Genomic DNA, 15,750 nt, shown 5'->3' on the forward strand with positions numbered 1-15,750 from the left:
AAAAACTAATATACAGTATTATTACTGAATGCTTCAGATTGAGTAACTTGAGATTATCATATCACATACACTCCCATCATATGAAAACGGTCGAGTTGTATTTCAAAAAGTGAAAGAGAGTTTCGTTGCTTATAAATTATTATGGTATTTTATCTATTCTACCTTTCTGCTTGTGCTATTTTAAGAGAGAAATATGCATAGCTTGGAAATATTTATTTAAATGTTGCATAAGTAATTAATAAAAAATAAATTTTACTTGCTTAAATCATGTAAAATGCAAGTAATATGCAATGTAATATGCAAGTAAAATACATTTTACTTGCATATCTTCTGGGCTGAATAGATATTTCTGTATTACTATATTTATATGCCATCAGAGTAAACAATGCTGTGTGAGTTTGATGATTAAGAGTGAACAGTCTTTAGTATGCGTTGAGCCGGGTTGTTAAGAATTATAGCTAAAGTAACTAAGGATATGAATCGTGTGCATTATGTCTGTTAATTGCGTTCTTCGGCCAGTTTGTGTTTTACGGGATAAACAACGATCTTCAGACAAGAAATATGCATCCACTTCTTTTGAGACTGACTGATTCAATTTCAATTGAAAAGAAATTATAAAGGTTTCTTGCGTCTTGTTCATTCCATTATGAATGCATTGAATTTTAGTGAAGGTGAAATAATTATCAAGATTAAAATATCATGCAAGACAGGAAAGTCAAAGGATATCCATTCACCATGCATTTATTAATAGTGACATAGAACAATCAAGATTATCATTACTCAACATGGCTGCTCCTGGTTTTGAACACCATTCACTCAGTCGTGTATATGTTCTTATATTATGAGCTACGATGAGTTTCGACTGAGTGGATGGTAGACGTATGAATTCCTTCATTAAATCTTGATCGCTGGAAAAATGACGGACTTTTAAAAGTCCAAATAGGAGAGTGTGCGAGGAAACCAAGTCCGAACTGCCTGAAGGATATAATAAGATCTGAAACCATAATGTCTGGAGTGTTTCCATAGTCTGGTTTGCAGTACGATGATCCTCTTTCTCATCCTCTTACAATAAGTGACATTTTTTGAATGTGAAATTGAAACACTATTTTGTATCACACGACTAATGAATCAATCAATGAATCTTCTGACTGTGAAGAGGACTGTGAAGTAACAGTTTGCAGTTCTTATTAAATCTCGAGCCCAGGCTGCTTTTATCTTTAGATGGATGTATTTGATTTATCCTTCGCTTAATTAACATCCTATTCAATTAATAAGTTTCTACTTTATAAAAGTTGTTTACAGTGGCACACAATTTGTGAAACTCTAATTAGTCGCATTTATTTTGTTATAGCCTCGTGGAAGAATAATACTCAATGTCAGAATAAGCTCTTGAGGTCATCACTAGGTTTCGTTTTCGGAGTGCATCGTTAAGGAACAACATGAAGCGATCAAACACTCGGTGATTTACAGGAGAACGTGGACACAGTTTTATGATAAGAGTATGAAAGAATGGAAAGATTCAAAAGAAAATTTGTAATTCCTCTTTGCAGTACATAAAGATGATTTCTGTGAAAAGCTGTTCTTTAATATAATGAATATCTACTACAGTAGATGCAACCGTTGAAACAATTTAGGAACTTATATTTTAAATTATTCCTTACTCACTAATACTCTACATTCATCACAGATGATTATCAGTTTTTTAGTCCTCTACAAATGACGAGGGCCTTACATTGGTGAGAATGGGTGAAAGAGTATCACCCGTTCTCACCAATAAAAAAAAAGGCAAGCCTAGTTGCCTCATGGTGGCAGCCCCACCGCTAGGATATCTATCGTCATTCTAGTAATTTCACATAGGGAAACACGTATATTACTTTCAAGTTTCGACGAAATTTAAACCTGACAGAAAATATGGGGAAAGATTGCAAATTGGAAAAGTTAAGAGATTTTCGAAAAAGAAAAACATGAAAAATTGGAAGCATAGTATATAAGAAGAATTATATAAGATTTTAAATGAAGAAACATGGTGTGCATGAGGACAAAAATCAATAATAGACTATTTTATAGCAAATGAGAGCTGGAAAGAGACACAGATCACTATTTAATACAGGCAAAACTAAGGTCCACCAAATTGGTTACAAAAATACAAAAAATAAATAAACTAGAGAAAAAAATCTAATTACATAGTAAAACTACTAAATGATTCAAGTATAAGAAATTTATACCAACATAGTATTAACAACTACTTAGAAAAACTACAAGAAAATGAAGACATCGAGAAAGAATTGAATAATATATAAGAAATTATTACAACTCAGCAGCAAATGAAAGTCTAGGACAGAAAAAATATCATAAAAATAAAAAAATACATATATGGAACAATGAAATAAAAACAATAATTGAAAATAAAAAGCTGACCTTCAAAAGATGGTTAAGTAGCAAAAAACAAGAAGATGAAATTGAATATAAAAAGAGAGCAATAGCCAAAGGAGAAATCAGAAAGAGAACCAGAGAAATCTGGGGAAAATTTGTATCACATCTAGAAAATGATATATACAAAATAAGATCCAGTGCGTATAAAATACTAAAACACGTGAATTCAGATATAAAATATACTGCAAATATAAATTGTGAAATAGATTTAAAAGAATTTTTGGTTCACTTTACAGATCTTTGGACAGATAATACTAACCAGTGGCGGCTTGTACATGAGCACTGCAACACTGCACTACCCTCAAGGAAAAAAACGAAAAAAATAAATTTTGTTTGTGTTTATAAATAATAACAATGCTTACAACATTATATAAATTCAGTACAACATGTTAAAAGTTACAGCTTATGTTTTGACATTGATTGAATACTTAATAATTGGAATTGTTCGATTAGCGCTTTAGATTACGAAATAAATGCACTGCGATCTAACGCAGTGTCGGAATTATCACGTTCTGTCAGTTCCGGCTAGACTCGCCGATATTCGTTTGCACTTGTTACTGCACGTAACAAGTGAATCTGACACTTGTTACAGATAAATTGTATGCTTACGCGCCTTATTTCTGTGAGATACGAAACTTTTATTATTGGTGTTTGTTCGTGGTGAAGGCGAATATATTTGGCAAATCTTATTTTATTCTGTTAAACATAACATATGATTATTTATTATAGATATACAAGGCTGAATTATGACGAGTGTCACTGTTGAAAATATTAAAAGAACAAGGGCGAATGCTGGTCTTGAAATTCACGCTTGCTCTTGTTATCATTCAGGGAGTGAGAAGTGTGATTGAAGTCTGATTAGCGGAATAATGAATTACTGACCATTTAAAACTATATATTTAGAAATGTATGTACATTTAATCATATATAACATTTATTTTACAAATGATATTCTATCTTTTTCAATTTAGCTACTTGAATACAAATTCTACCCTATAGTTGTTCTTTATGAACTGGTCAATAACATCGTCATAAAAAGTTGGTTGTAACTTGATTTTCCCAAGCAACACGCACACTTGTAAAGGCTGGCTGAAGCTCACTGGATAGAGCTACTTTGACTGCGTATGGCCTGTGTTTAAAACGACGTGAAGGGAGCGGAAATGGCAATGAGTGCGCATGAAATCACAGTGCTGCAGCGAGAACTTGGAAGCTCCCACAACCGAGCAAGCCAAGGTAGCTTTGACTAGACGAGCAAGCATCGGCCTTCGATACACAACGCAAAACTCAATTATTGCCGCGCAAGCTTAAGACGTCTTCTGTCTACAAAAATAAAAGCCTAAATGGAATGATTATAAATGCATGCATTTATTAACAAATAAATATTACTTCTTTCTCAAGTAATGAGCTTGCGTAGCAAGCATGGAGAATTCGCCCTGGAAAAGAATTACCGGTATATTTTCTCAATTATCGTTACACGAAACAAATGCACTGCGTTCGTAGTGAGGGTGAAATATTTTTAATAAAGCAATTTTTGTAATATGTACATTTGCTTATTAATAAATTGCTTACTGATTAGGAAAACATGAATTATTTTTCTTATTTTGTATATGCAGCACTCCCACTTAAAATTTTCACCGGCCGCCAATGATACTAACATAAACCTAAGTAAAATATAAAAAAAGATGATAAATCAGCAGGAGAAGATGGGATAAACTCTGAACTGTATAAATTGGCTGGAAAAAAATCATCAGAGCTTATTAAAAGTTTTAAATAAAATATTTCCAAAAAAATACCAATAGAAAGGAATACAAATATAGCAACACCTATATTTAAAAAGAGGGATAAAACAAAACCTGATAAGTACACAGGTATGAGTTTGAATGCATACTACTACAAAATATATAGCAAGAATACTTAATGAAAAATTGAAAATATACAGTGAAAAAATATTATTAGAATGTCAAAATGGATTTAGAAAAGGACGCTTTACAATGGATACAACTTTTTGTTTAAAACTACTTACAGAAACAAGAAGAGAATTCAATTTAGAGACTCATCTTTTGTTTATAGATTATGAAAAAGCATTTGACGAAGTAAAAGATGTATACTGTTTGATATATATATTACAAATAATAAATATACCTAATACACCTAAATATACTTCATGTAATATTAAATATTTACAAAGATAATGAAATAAAAATAAAAATAAATGAGAAAATGTCCTTGGTTTATATATTGTTGATCAGACATTTTCTCATTTATTTTTATTTTTATTTCATTATATTTGTAATGGAGACGACAGAGGGATGCTCTCTGTCTCCAACACTTTTCAATATTTATATTAATGAAATATCAATGCAGTGGGACACCTTAAACAATCTAGGTATAGAAATTTCCCGGAATAACAAAATAAATCACCTATTATTTGTAGATGATCAGGTAATGATATCATGTAAGGAAAACAATTGACAAAGAATAATATAAAATTTAAACATTGTAGTAGAACAGTTTGGAATGAAAACATCCATTGATGAAACTAAAACAATGGCATTTTGTGTCCAAACTCCATTTAGAAGTAAAATAGTTATTAATAATAAAATAATAGAACAGATAAATACTTTCAGTTATCTTGGATGTGAAATGTCATATGAAGGAGAAAAAGACATAAAATTAAAATCTTCAACATTTTTACAGATTACAGGCCTGATAAATAGAACACGCAATCCAAATATTGTACAAAAAGAAACACGCTTGAAAATATACAATACTTTAGCGGTGCCCACATTATTATATGGCAGTGAAATTTGGGCAATAAAAACAAGATAAACAAAGAATAAAAACAAGTGAAATGAGATTTATGAGAAGAACTGCAAAATACATATTATTAGACCAAAAAGGAACGAAGATATTAAAATAACTAAAAATAAAATCGACTAAAGGAAAACTAAACAATTACAAAATTGAATAGGACATGTAAACCGAAAGGCCAACACCCGATATCCTGAACAAATAATAAAATATAAACCAATCGGAAAGAGAAGGCCGGGAAGAACCTCGAAAAAGAGAGAATATTAGATGGATAATGAAACCGGAACAGACCAATATGGTCTATATCCGTAATTAGTATTTGGATGATGATGATAAATACCAAGAAACAAACACCCTATACAGTACTTGACTGTTTGCATTTTTAACTATCTAAATTCAATAAAAATTAAAAGTCACTTTTTCTTTTGATTTATCCTCATATTTATAAGTTATAAAAGTCCTTCTTGAATCGTCAGAACCTACGTCAGAACCTACATTCTAAATTGCTTCTTCATTATTGCAGCGATAATGCTAAAGAAAAATTTGATTTCTAATGGAGTTCTGTGTCAGTGAAAAAAAAAATTAAATCTGTTGTTATAGTTTTTGTTCAGCTTACCTTACAAGATTATAATATAATTATAGTAAGAGATGGTAGTGACGTTTTAAATTAAAGTCGTGGTTAATCTCCTTAATTAACACACAAAACGCTACGTACTGTTCTCATTTGTAACAGCTAAATACAACTATGTTGGCTGTCTAATAAATGTCACAGTTTAGTAGCTGTTATGAAGTAAACACGTCGTTAACAACAAAGGATGAATTTAATGACAAAAATAAGTGTCTTTTCGAAGTTATTAAGGGAGAAGATATTTGTAATGACATATTTCTTTATTCTGAATCCAGCACCTTTTGTTGTCTACCACCGAACCTTCAAAAAAGGACTAGTGTATACATGTCCTTGTTGACAAAAATGCGACACAATAGAATATTCCTACCGCAAACAATTTATCCTATGATTCTTTTGGAAAAGGAATAAAAAACTGTCTATTGATGGTTAGCGAGGAGCTTAAAGAAACCAAGAAAGAAACGGTCAGTAAACAAAAATAAGGAACTGAACCGAGTAAGTCGAAAGACAAACGAAGACAAATGAAACGTTAGGGAGAGGCTCAAACAGCGGCTTTGGAACGAGGCATGCCATGTAGCCATCAAATAAATCGCTGTCGGTATGTGACAGATTCTTCCAGATTAAACATCACTGAAAAATTCAAGCAGATGTTCTTTAACCGAAAACAATGTGTCCTGACAATCAATACTACACTGTTGATATATAACATAATGACGTTCTAAAGAAGCCAGCTTAGACTAGAATCCAGCTTCGAGTTGGTGAACATTCTTTGAGAATGGATGAAAATCCTGCATTTACAATTCGTTCGATAGTAATACTGCTGTGATAGTAAGAATCCGAAGGTCCTTTTCTTTATTTCGAATTCGTAAACCATTTCAGTGACAAAAAGTTATTTCGCTTCTTTAGACGATGGATCTCTTAAGCTTTTCAATGATTTGTGACAAATATCTAAAAGATGGTGGACACCTACATGTGACACAATCGATTTTTAAACCAGCTGTAGATCACGGAACAAATCGTGTTTATAGCAAGGAGTGGATTTTTCAGGTTCTCTGTTAAAACTATGCTAATTTTAATAAATCCACTGAGGATGCTTTCTGAGTTAGGGTATTTTTTTATTAATTATTTCTCGTGTAATTTTTTTTTAAAAAAGAGAGATACTGAATTTACAGTTTTATAATGTTTAAAGTAAAATAATATTTTATACTAACTAGACTTTTACCTACGCTAATTTTTAAAAGTATTAAAAAGAAAGCACCCATCTTTTTGCAATGTTACGTTGGACTGGATAACAAGTAATGAAGTATCTAAATTTTTAAAATAATCACTTGCATTTTTGGAAGTATAATAACGATTTGAAATTTGCGAACGCAAAATCGAGGAATACAAAGAAAACAAAAAGAAATACAATAATATTTATGTTCTTTTTTCTCTTCCTTTTTCTTTATTTGTATTCCAGATATGATTTGAAGTGTACTTTGCATATGTAGATCGAAGTAATATGGAACGTGCATCATGAATGTTTGAAAATAAGGGATCTATCTCCTAGTCTTGGAATGTTTATTGAGCGATACCCTGATGGAATTGCGAGCGCATCCGAGAATTGTTATTTTATTTTAGTATTTTGGAAAGCAATTGGTTACAACTAGTCCCCCATGGCTGGATATGTTTTCTTTGCGTAACTTCGAAGGATAATTCTATGACAAATTAATATATTTATTTCTTCTAAACTTATTTTTGAACTCATATGTTGTCCCAATATCTATCATCTCCTTTCCTATTGATATATTCTTTTATGGAAGGTTTATCGATATTAGTGTATACGCTGCACTAGGAATATCATCGCTGAAAATATATTTTTAAAATTTCTAAATAACTTCAATAATGAATTACGTAGACAAAGTTATCATAATCCATGAACGAATTGTATTATCATCAAAATTATTAAATGGCCATTGAGTTAATAATATCTAGTAATAAACTACATTTATATAGTAATTTTACAAGTCTAAATAATAATAATAAATACAGGGTGGCAATAAATTAACTTTTCCTCTTTGGAGGTATCTGTAGCTAAAACTAATACACGGAATGAAACCACATTTTATATTGAGACTTTTGAAGGCATGGGGAGATGAATTCCGCGAAAAAATATTTAGTACCAAAAGTCGCCGATAGGGGAAATTTTGGCGCTGGCGGAGCCTAAAGCAGTCAAATATTTGCAGTAAATGCAGGTAAAAGGATTATGCAAATTTTGCTGTGCATACGTGACAGCAGCGCCCAATTCCCCTCAGTAAGGGATTGAGAACGTTCAGGCAGTTATTCGAATGACTGACGAATTGTGCTCAATATGCGTCCTACCTTGCCTCAGCAGAAGGCTTCATAACCTCCGTACAGGTCCTATGTCAGCTGTAGCACTGAGAGCTATGATTAAGAAGTTTGAAGAAACTGCATCACTAGGAGGTTGACCTGGCAGAGGATGGAAAGCAGTACAAGAAGATACAGTAACAAAGTGAAAGAGAACATAAAACGGGCTGTTATGAACAACCAATCCGACTCCTTACGCTCAGATGTAGAGCATGTCGCACACCGAATGCAATTTGTTGTACACAAGAAAGGTCAGCACATTAAAAATCGTGTATGTGGTCCAGGGGACCCTGATTCTGATGAATAAAACATTATTTCCTGTGAGTTCAATCACTACATTAATTTGTGTCTCTCTCGCAAGTTGTTGTTTTAGTTTAATTATTATTATTATTATTATTATCATTGTAACACGCCACATATCCAGCTGGAATGAGTTACGCGCCTGTCGCTTACACCGTCTAAATGTTATTATTCAATTTTATCTGCTTTTAATGTAATTATCCGCTTGTTTTCGGCTCCGCCAGCGCCAAAAATTTCCCTATCGGCGAATTTTGGTACTAAATCTTTTTTTCGTTGAAATCATCTCCCCATGCCTTCAAAAGTCTCAATATAAAATTTGGTCTCATTCCGTTTATTGGTTTTAGCTACAGATGCCTCCAAAGAGGGAAAGTTATTTTATGACCATCTTGTATTAAGAAAGTTACTAACATTAATGCAATTAGAAATATTCCTTTTTTTTTTCTTTTCTGTTTTAAGTGTGTGCATACATTTAATCGCTAACAACGATTATAACATTACCCCCTTGAAAGGTCTTTTAGACCACTTGGGAGATCACTCAAACCAACAAAAAAGAAAGCATTCTAATTTCAATCAACAAACTCAACCGATCACGAAAATCATCTCCATACAACGTGAACATGTTCCAGCCATTGAATAACAACAGGTACTGTACAGTATAATCATTGATTTACAAGGCACTGAAACTGAAATGAAACCGCTATTGAGGTTGTCGCAATCCGATCAGAATGTGCAATAAAAATTCGAATACCACCTGCCCTCGTTCTGTATATGCAACAGTTGGAAAGAATAAGAATAGGTCTATTTTTCACATCTACTCATAACTCCGCGTGTTATTGTTTGTAGAAAATATATGGCAATGTACACAAACATATTTTATTCTTTCTATAACACATATGCAATGTACACACTTTTGGATTATAGTTATAATCGAAATGAGTCAGGCAGGCATTATTATGTAATGACATTTCATTCATAAAATATACTGCTGTTTTGTCTTATTATTTTTTTGTTCTTTAAATTTTTCTTGTATTTTTTGTGTTTGTTCCTCGATTTTTGAAAACGATTCGGTAACACTCATTTGCTCGCCTGATTATTGAAGGTAAGATTTTAAAGGTCATAAATTTTTCTACAAAGTTAAGAATATAAACAAAACGTAGACAAATATAGACAAAAGGCCTTTCCTTGTGGCGATATTTCTCGTATTTCAATGCTCTTCAAGAAGAAAGGACATTATAGGTTCTAATCTGTTCGCAGATTACAGGAACTTTATTTTACTTTTTTTCCCTCTCTACTAGGTCATCTATCTTCGTCGTAAAGCAACTACAGGAGAGGGTATTCTCTCCCAAGTCTCGATGTCTTTAAAATCATTAATAGCTATTGAATGACGGCTCGGGGTGCAAACCACCTTCACACCGATTTCCTATAGTTAGTTAGAACTAAAAGAGCTGCAATTATTCCTTTTTGGGAGAATAAATTTATCCTCAATTTCTGCATACATTGACTGAGGAAGAAATTGAATACTCCATTGAAGGTATTGCTTAACATGCGACTATAAATAACAGTGGAATGTATTCGGTAACGAATAGATTACTGAAAATGATTACTAGCCAAAATAAATAAATAAATAAAAATACAAATTAGAATGAATTATACAAAATTAACACGCTTAATGGGACGAATTAAATAGACACGTGACAAGCCAAAAGTGATGATTTCACTCTGTGAAATTTGACAGCAAAAGTATGCTCTCTAGTTATTCTAGGAATTTCTAGCACTGCAAGTTTAGAAGCAATTAGCGGCTGCAGCGCGTTACTGAAACGGTGTAATGTTCTGGACATTGATCAACAACGTTCCTGCTAACGCAGCAAGGAAAGCTGACGTAGAATAATGCGTGAGCAGAAGGTTAATGAAAACGTTGACTGAGTAGTGATCAAATTAGAAATAAAAAAAAATAAAAATGGAGATAGAATAAATGATTATCAAGGAAACTCGGATTAGTGAACAAGGCGAACGAAGGAGTAAAATAGTAAAAAAAAAATGCGTGTATGACGAAGAAGGTAACTAAAATATGTATAAGTAACGAGGTGGATAATACTAAAGGAAAATGAATAAGTAACAAGGCAAGTTAATTTATCATTCATTACAAAAATAAGCTCTTAGACAAGAAAGAGAGAAGGCGAAGGTTCTTACCTGCTAAATTACTTTCTTTTTATTTTACTTTTTTGTTTAAATCTAACGGCGGTGTCATTTCCCACGAGTGGCTTTGTCATACTCTAAATCTTCAGAAAATTAAATCTTGGAGAGTTTCCAAGTTTTGCTTGTTCTGTAGCACAGTTGTCTTTAATAATGTAATTATGACTGCATTATTTAAAGAGATGTGAATCGTCTCTGATTCAATATGATTTTTATTAGATTAGTTGCAAATAACCAATTGAATACGTTCGAGAAAAGTAAGTCACTTACGTTCAACTCAATAGAAAATCCGGCATATCAAATGAAGCCTAATTTAAACAAGAGAGTAAGTTACGTCTCACTGTGTCATAGTCGAAATGGAAATTCCTAAAGGTATTTTAAGCGGAAATAATATATCTGAAATGCAATAGAATGCACATCATTCCCGGATGACTCGATCCACTTAACTTCGCCCATTTTCTAAACTGCTATTGTCAACATAGTATCTGTTTTTATCGAAAGCAGACGTTTTTAGTCGTTTAAATAAAGTGTTTTAAAATACTTCAGCCATTTTATAAACGAAGGATTAAAATACTTTTAGTGCTATTACTTAAACTCTTTAGGTTTTTTTGCATAAATGTTTTATTGCCTTGCTTGGTTAACACACACACGAATAATTTATCTTTTATATTAAATATTTCATTTCATTTTTTCACTTATTATCAGTTTGTATTATGCGATATTTTGTTACCCAATCCTATGATGTTGCGAATATTAACTAATCTTGTAGACAGATCGATGTTGGACGTTTTCACGAGATTTCAATACGAAGAATAATAATCAAAAAACTTTATTAAGCGGCTTATTTCACTTGATTTTAGAACAGCGTGTTATTATCAGAGGAGTACAGAATTCTTAATAGAAATATAATTCCAAAAATAGGTTTTCCAAGTAATAATTTAAATGTAGAAGAGTTCAGAATTGTGAGTTGGTATATGTCAAATTATACTTCGTTATTAATTAATTTTGGTACATGGCATATACAGGGTTATAATTTGGTTAATAATTGTAATATGGTCTCTATTTCAAAATCCAGTTCAACAGACAGAATCTATGTCCCTAATTTCTCAAGATTACACATAGATAATATTCTGCACTCGGACTATTTAGTAGGATCTATAGAACGTCCCGATATTATGACTGTCTGTGGTGATTTGGGTTAAAACTGAATTGGTTCTAAGCCAATTTGTCTTTCTGTGCGATGAAATTCTAAGATAAAATAACGACAGATGTTTGAATGGAGAACATTTCTTCACTAGTTACCAAAAGTACTATTTAAGTAAACGTATAAACTAACAGAAACTTTCGATAGTTTCGTTAGCATTGATCTATCGAAAGTTTCTGTTAGTTTATACGTTTACTTAAATAGTACTTTTGATAACTAGTGAAGAAATGTTCTCCAATCAAACATCTGTCGCGCAAAAACCGATAGACTATATAGGATATTTCGTACTATTTCTACCATTTAGTGGTAGCCCTCTAAATTTTCTTTAAAACCAAATATATCATAGAATGCACTAGAAAGCACGTTACCATAATTAATAAACCTATTGTCCTAATGAAGAAGACAGCAGAAGGAAAAAAAAACATAATATTGACAGTTTAATTCATTACCATAATGAGTATAGTTCGAGAATTATACGCAGGTAGATATTGCAATTGTTAGAAGAAATACGAGCAGTAAAATGATTACACTGCTCACAGCTGGTAGGTGATCATCGACAATTTTATTAGCTGCAACCACATTAGTCACAAAATTATCTTAATACTAGTCGTCTGTATGCTGTAACTGTAGTCGATTCTTTTAGAAGCACTATGTAATAAGCTTTTGATTGTAGGCGGGATTACGCACATTCATCAAGCAATGCTTGACCTAGTTCTGTTATATTTTGAGGCTATTCGTGTCTTAGTCCTTTCAGCTAATCAAAAATGGCGTGATGAGACAGGGCCATGAAAATCATTCATGTTTTTGTCAAAATTGCTGATTTCGAAATTAGAAGTAATGTAACAATAATTACTTACTCTTAAATACGATAAAAAAAATTTCCATTTCACGGCCGACAAGGATTCTGTCTTAACAATCACATGTGACATGATGTAATAAAATAAATGCCAAAATATTTTTGTTGCTCCTGTTATTGTTATTTTGATTTCTGGTAGAAACAACTAGGTTATGTGGACAGTACATTCTGTCTGTTAATGGCAGATTCGTCTGCTTTGCGGGACAAAAACTCTTCTATCCGAATCCAGGTCTCACCTGTGAAATATTCCTATTTTAGATCGTATATGTTGTTGACAGTGCAGATATTGAACATTGCAGTCAAACAGAAGAATAATTAATTGTTTGAAGGGTTCAAAGAGAGCGTTTGCTTATATAAAAGCACCTGGAAATGAGTACAACAAGTACACCCATAATAAATAGAAATGCAACAACGACCAGATCAGTAAACAATATATGTCCGGCGATCTATGTTTCACACTGGAAATGTAACCACTGTGATATGAATATAAAACTATAATAACTTCGTGAACCGAACAACAAATCCACTTATTTCGAATGCATCAGAGAATACCAAACTTGCGAACCTGGGTATATAAGCATGCATTTCTAGGACGACGGGTTATATCTAAGGTACAAGTACGGGCATACGTGAGAGCTTTGCCGAGAACTAGATATGCATGTTGATGTGGCGTCGTGTTTCCAGCGTGTATAACGATACGATGGCAATAACTTGTAAATCTATTTTGAGAATTCTTTCTTTTGGTTAATAAATTAGGTTGCGCTTTCAGTTTTTATTTTTATTTGGAAGAAACTATAGAGTTAACAGAGTTTCTGTTCTTTTGTGAACAGTATTTCATAGACATAGTTTGGAACTACAGTTAGAGGAATTATGTGAAATCTGAATGTTAAATTATTCACGAAGTGGAATTAAGAATGGTAAAAATGGTAGAAAAAAAAGAAATGGTTCCAATTACCTGAAGAACCGGTGATGTCCTTAGCCTTTAGCTTCCTTGCCTTGATTAGTGCGATAGATAGCTCGCTTGTCCGAGGGACGTACGTTAGAGCTATTAGTATTTCTCCAAGCTAAAAAATATAACAACATTGATATTTAGGAATGGAAACTTCTATAATTATGGCTGTATAGGCCTGAATTTGGTACGAATGAATGAATTTGTCTTTACACAGCTTAGATTGCGGTCTAAGTGAGGTAAGACAAAATCATTCGTATATAATTTAATTGACTATTAATTAACATCATCGACATGATTGACAACCTCCAATTGAAAGTTCCAAGTACTGTATTAAAAGAGGCTGCACTTTAAATACACAAATATTCTCCATATGTAGTTGATAAAGGTTTAATATTCATATTCACTCAAAATCAAAATACTGAAATTTCAAAATATATAAAAAAAATTTAAATGCTTGTTTAAAATTTATTTATTTTAAGACAGGGGACGTTTCATAAAATGAGCTACCACGTCACATGTTAAAATGCATCGTTTACGAGGGATGAGTTTCAAAAGATGAAGAGACCGTTGCGTCATCTGTTTCAATATGTGAACAATAGATGGCATTACATGGCCTCTATAGTGCAGCAGCTGCAAGAAAGCAGGAAGACCGATAAACAAGTTATTAGTTAGTGATCGGATTCTTGCATGTTAAGGATCCCGAACTACCAGATATTCATCGGCAGTTTGTAGAACTGCAAGAAGAAAATGTCACATCATAGGAATAGGTTTGTGTTTGATTTAATGGATTTGTTCTGCTACAACACACGAAATTCTTTCAATTAGGATGATAATCTGGACATTGTTCAGCATAAACTGATCTGCACCTAGTGATTTCCATTTCCTTGGACACAAAAGAAGCTGATGGATCCAAGCGATTTACAATTGACAGCAATGCGCAACATGCAGGTTCTTTCCTGGCAGCGATTTCTTCTAGGCAGATCAGATGTCATTAGCTTCTCGGTGCAACAAATACTTAAAGTAATGCATCTAATCAATTTATGAGTTAACGTCCTTTGTAAAATGGGTGTTACATTATTTTGTTCAACAACCTGGTGATTTAAGTGAAAGTACAGGAGCCACAACGGATCTCTCAAGGAGTCCTACTGGCTGAATTAGGTGTTAGAAAGTTAATTTCTATACAGAAACCCTTTACCTGAACCCGTGAAACTTTCACTTGCTTGACTACTAATCAGATTAATACGCTTCTGCTTATTTATTAGGCAAAGCTGGATGATTCAAATCTCTCATCAGGCATGAGTATTCTTAAAACCTTTAGACATACATTCAGTTTGAAGTTGTTAGAACTTTTTTTTTAAAATAGAAATGCGTTTTCTAAACAGTTGCTTTCTAATTTATTTAATTCCAAGCTACACTGTGAGGTTCTGGACTTACTATTTATCGACATGATTTGTACCATGCTTCTTTCCCCTATTTTATGAGTGCATTTCCGATATTCAAAATTCATGACGAGTTTTTCTTTTAGCTGTCTCTCTTTTACTTTAACGCCTCTATTTTTTCTAGTTTATACACTTTTACATTTTCTTTAAATGTCTAACACATCTTAATATACCGTTCCTTATTTGCTCAATGAATATGACTTAGATAAAAATTTAATCAATGAATATAAAATCCATATTTTCCAATTTTATATACCTTTTTAATAACTTTTCATATATATATATATATATATATATATATATATAAATAGCACGAAAATGAAACAGCTATTTCTTTTTTTTTTCTTAATTTTTTCACAATTCTGTCAATTCTTAATTTATAAATTTATCGCGATCTGACAAAAAAATTCGTTGTCTGTATAAAGAAACTTTTATAATAATGATTGATATTTTTTCAAGTTATTAAATAAAAAAAACTGTTTTACAAAGTATGGGAACTTACTCCTATTTTTCACATATCATTTATTAGTGTATATTCCATTTATTAATACAAAGAATGTAATATCTACA

At 32.2% G+C, this 15,750-nt stretch overlaps 1 protein-coding gene across 1 annotated transcript in view; it reads right to left on the reverse strand.

Moving 5' to 3' along the window:
• The window catches only part of LOC150109148 (synaptotagmin-7-like), a 100,679-nt gene that overhangs the window by 18,712 nt on the left and 66,217 nt on the right, over positions 1-15,750 (reverse strand). Inside the window, exon 5 of the mRNA XM_090401710.1 lies at positions 13,745-13,853. Coding sequence (XP_090257836.1) covers positions 13,745-13,853 — 109 coding nt within the window. The remainder of the gene's footprint in view (positions 1-13,744; positions 13,854-15,750) is intronic.

The sequence above is a fragment of the Typopeltis vanoorti genome, chromosome 2 (genome assembly GCF_054136105.1).
Source record: "Typopeltis vanoorti isolate ZY-2024b chromosome 2, IOZ_Tvanoo_1.0, whole genome shotgun sequence".
Classification (NCBI taxonomy): domain Eukaryota; kingdom Metazoa; phylum Arthropoda; class Arachnida; order Uropygi; family Thelyphonidae; genus Typopeltis; species Typopeltis vanoorti.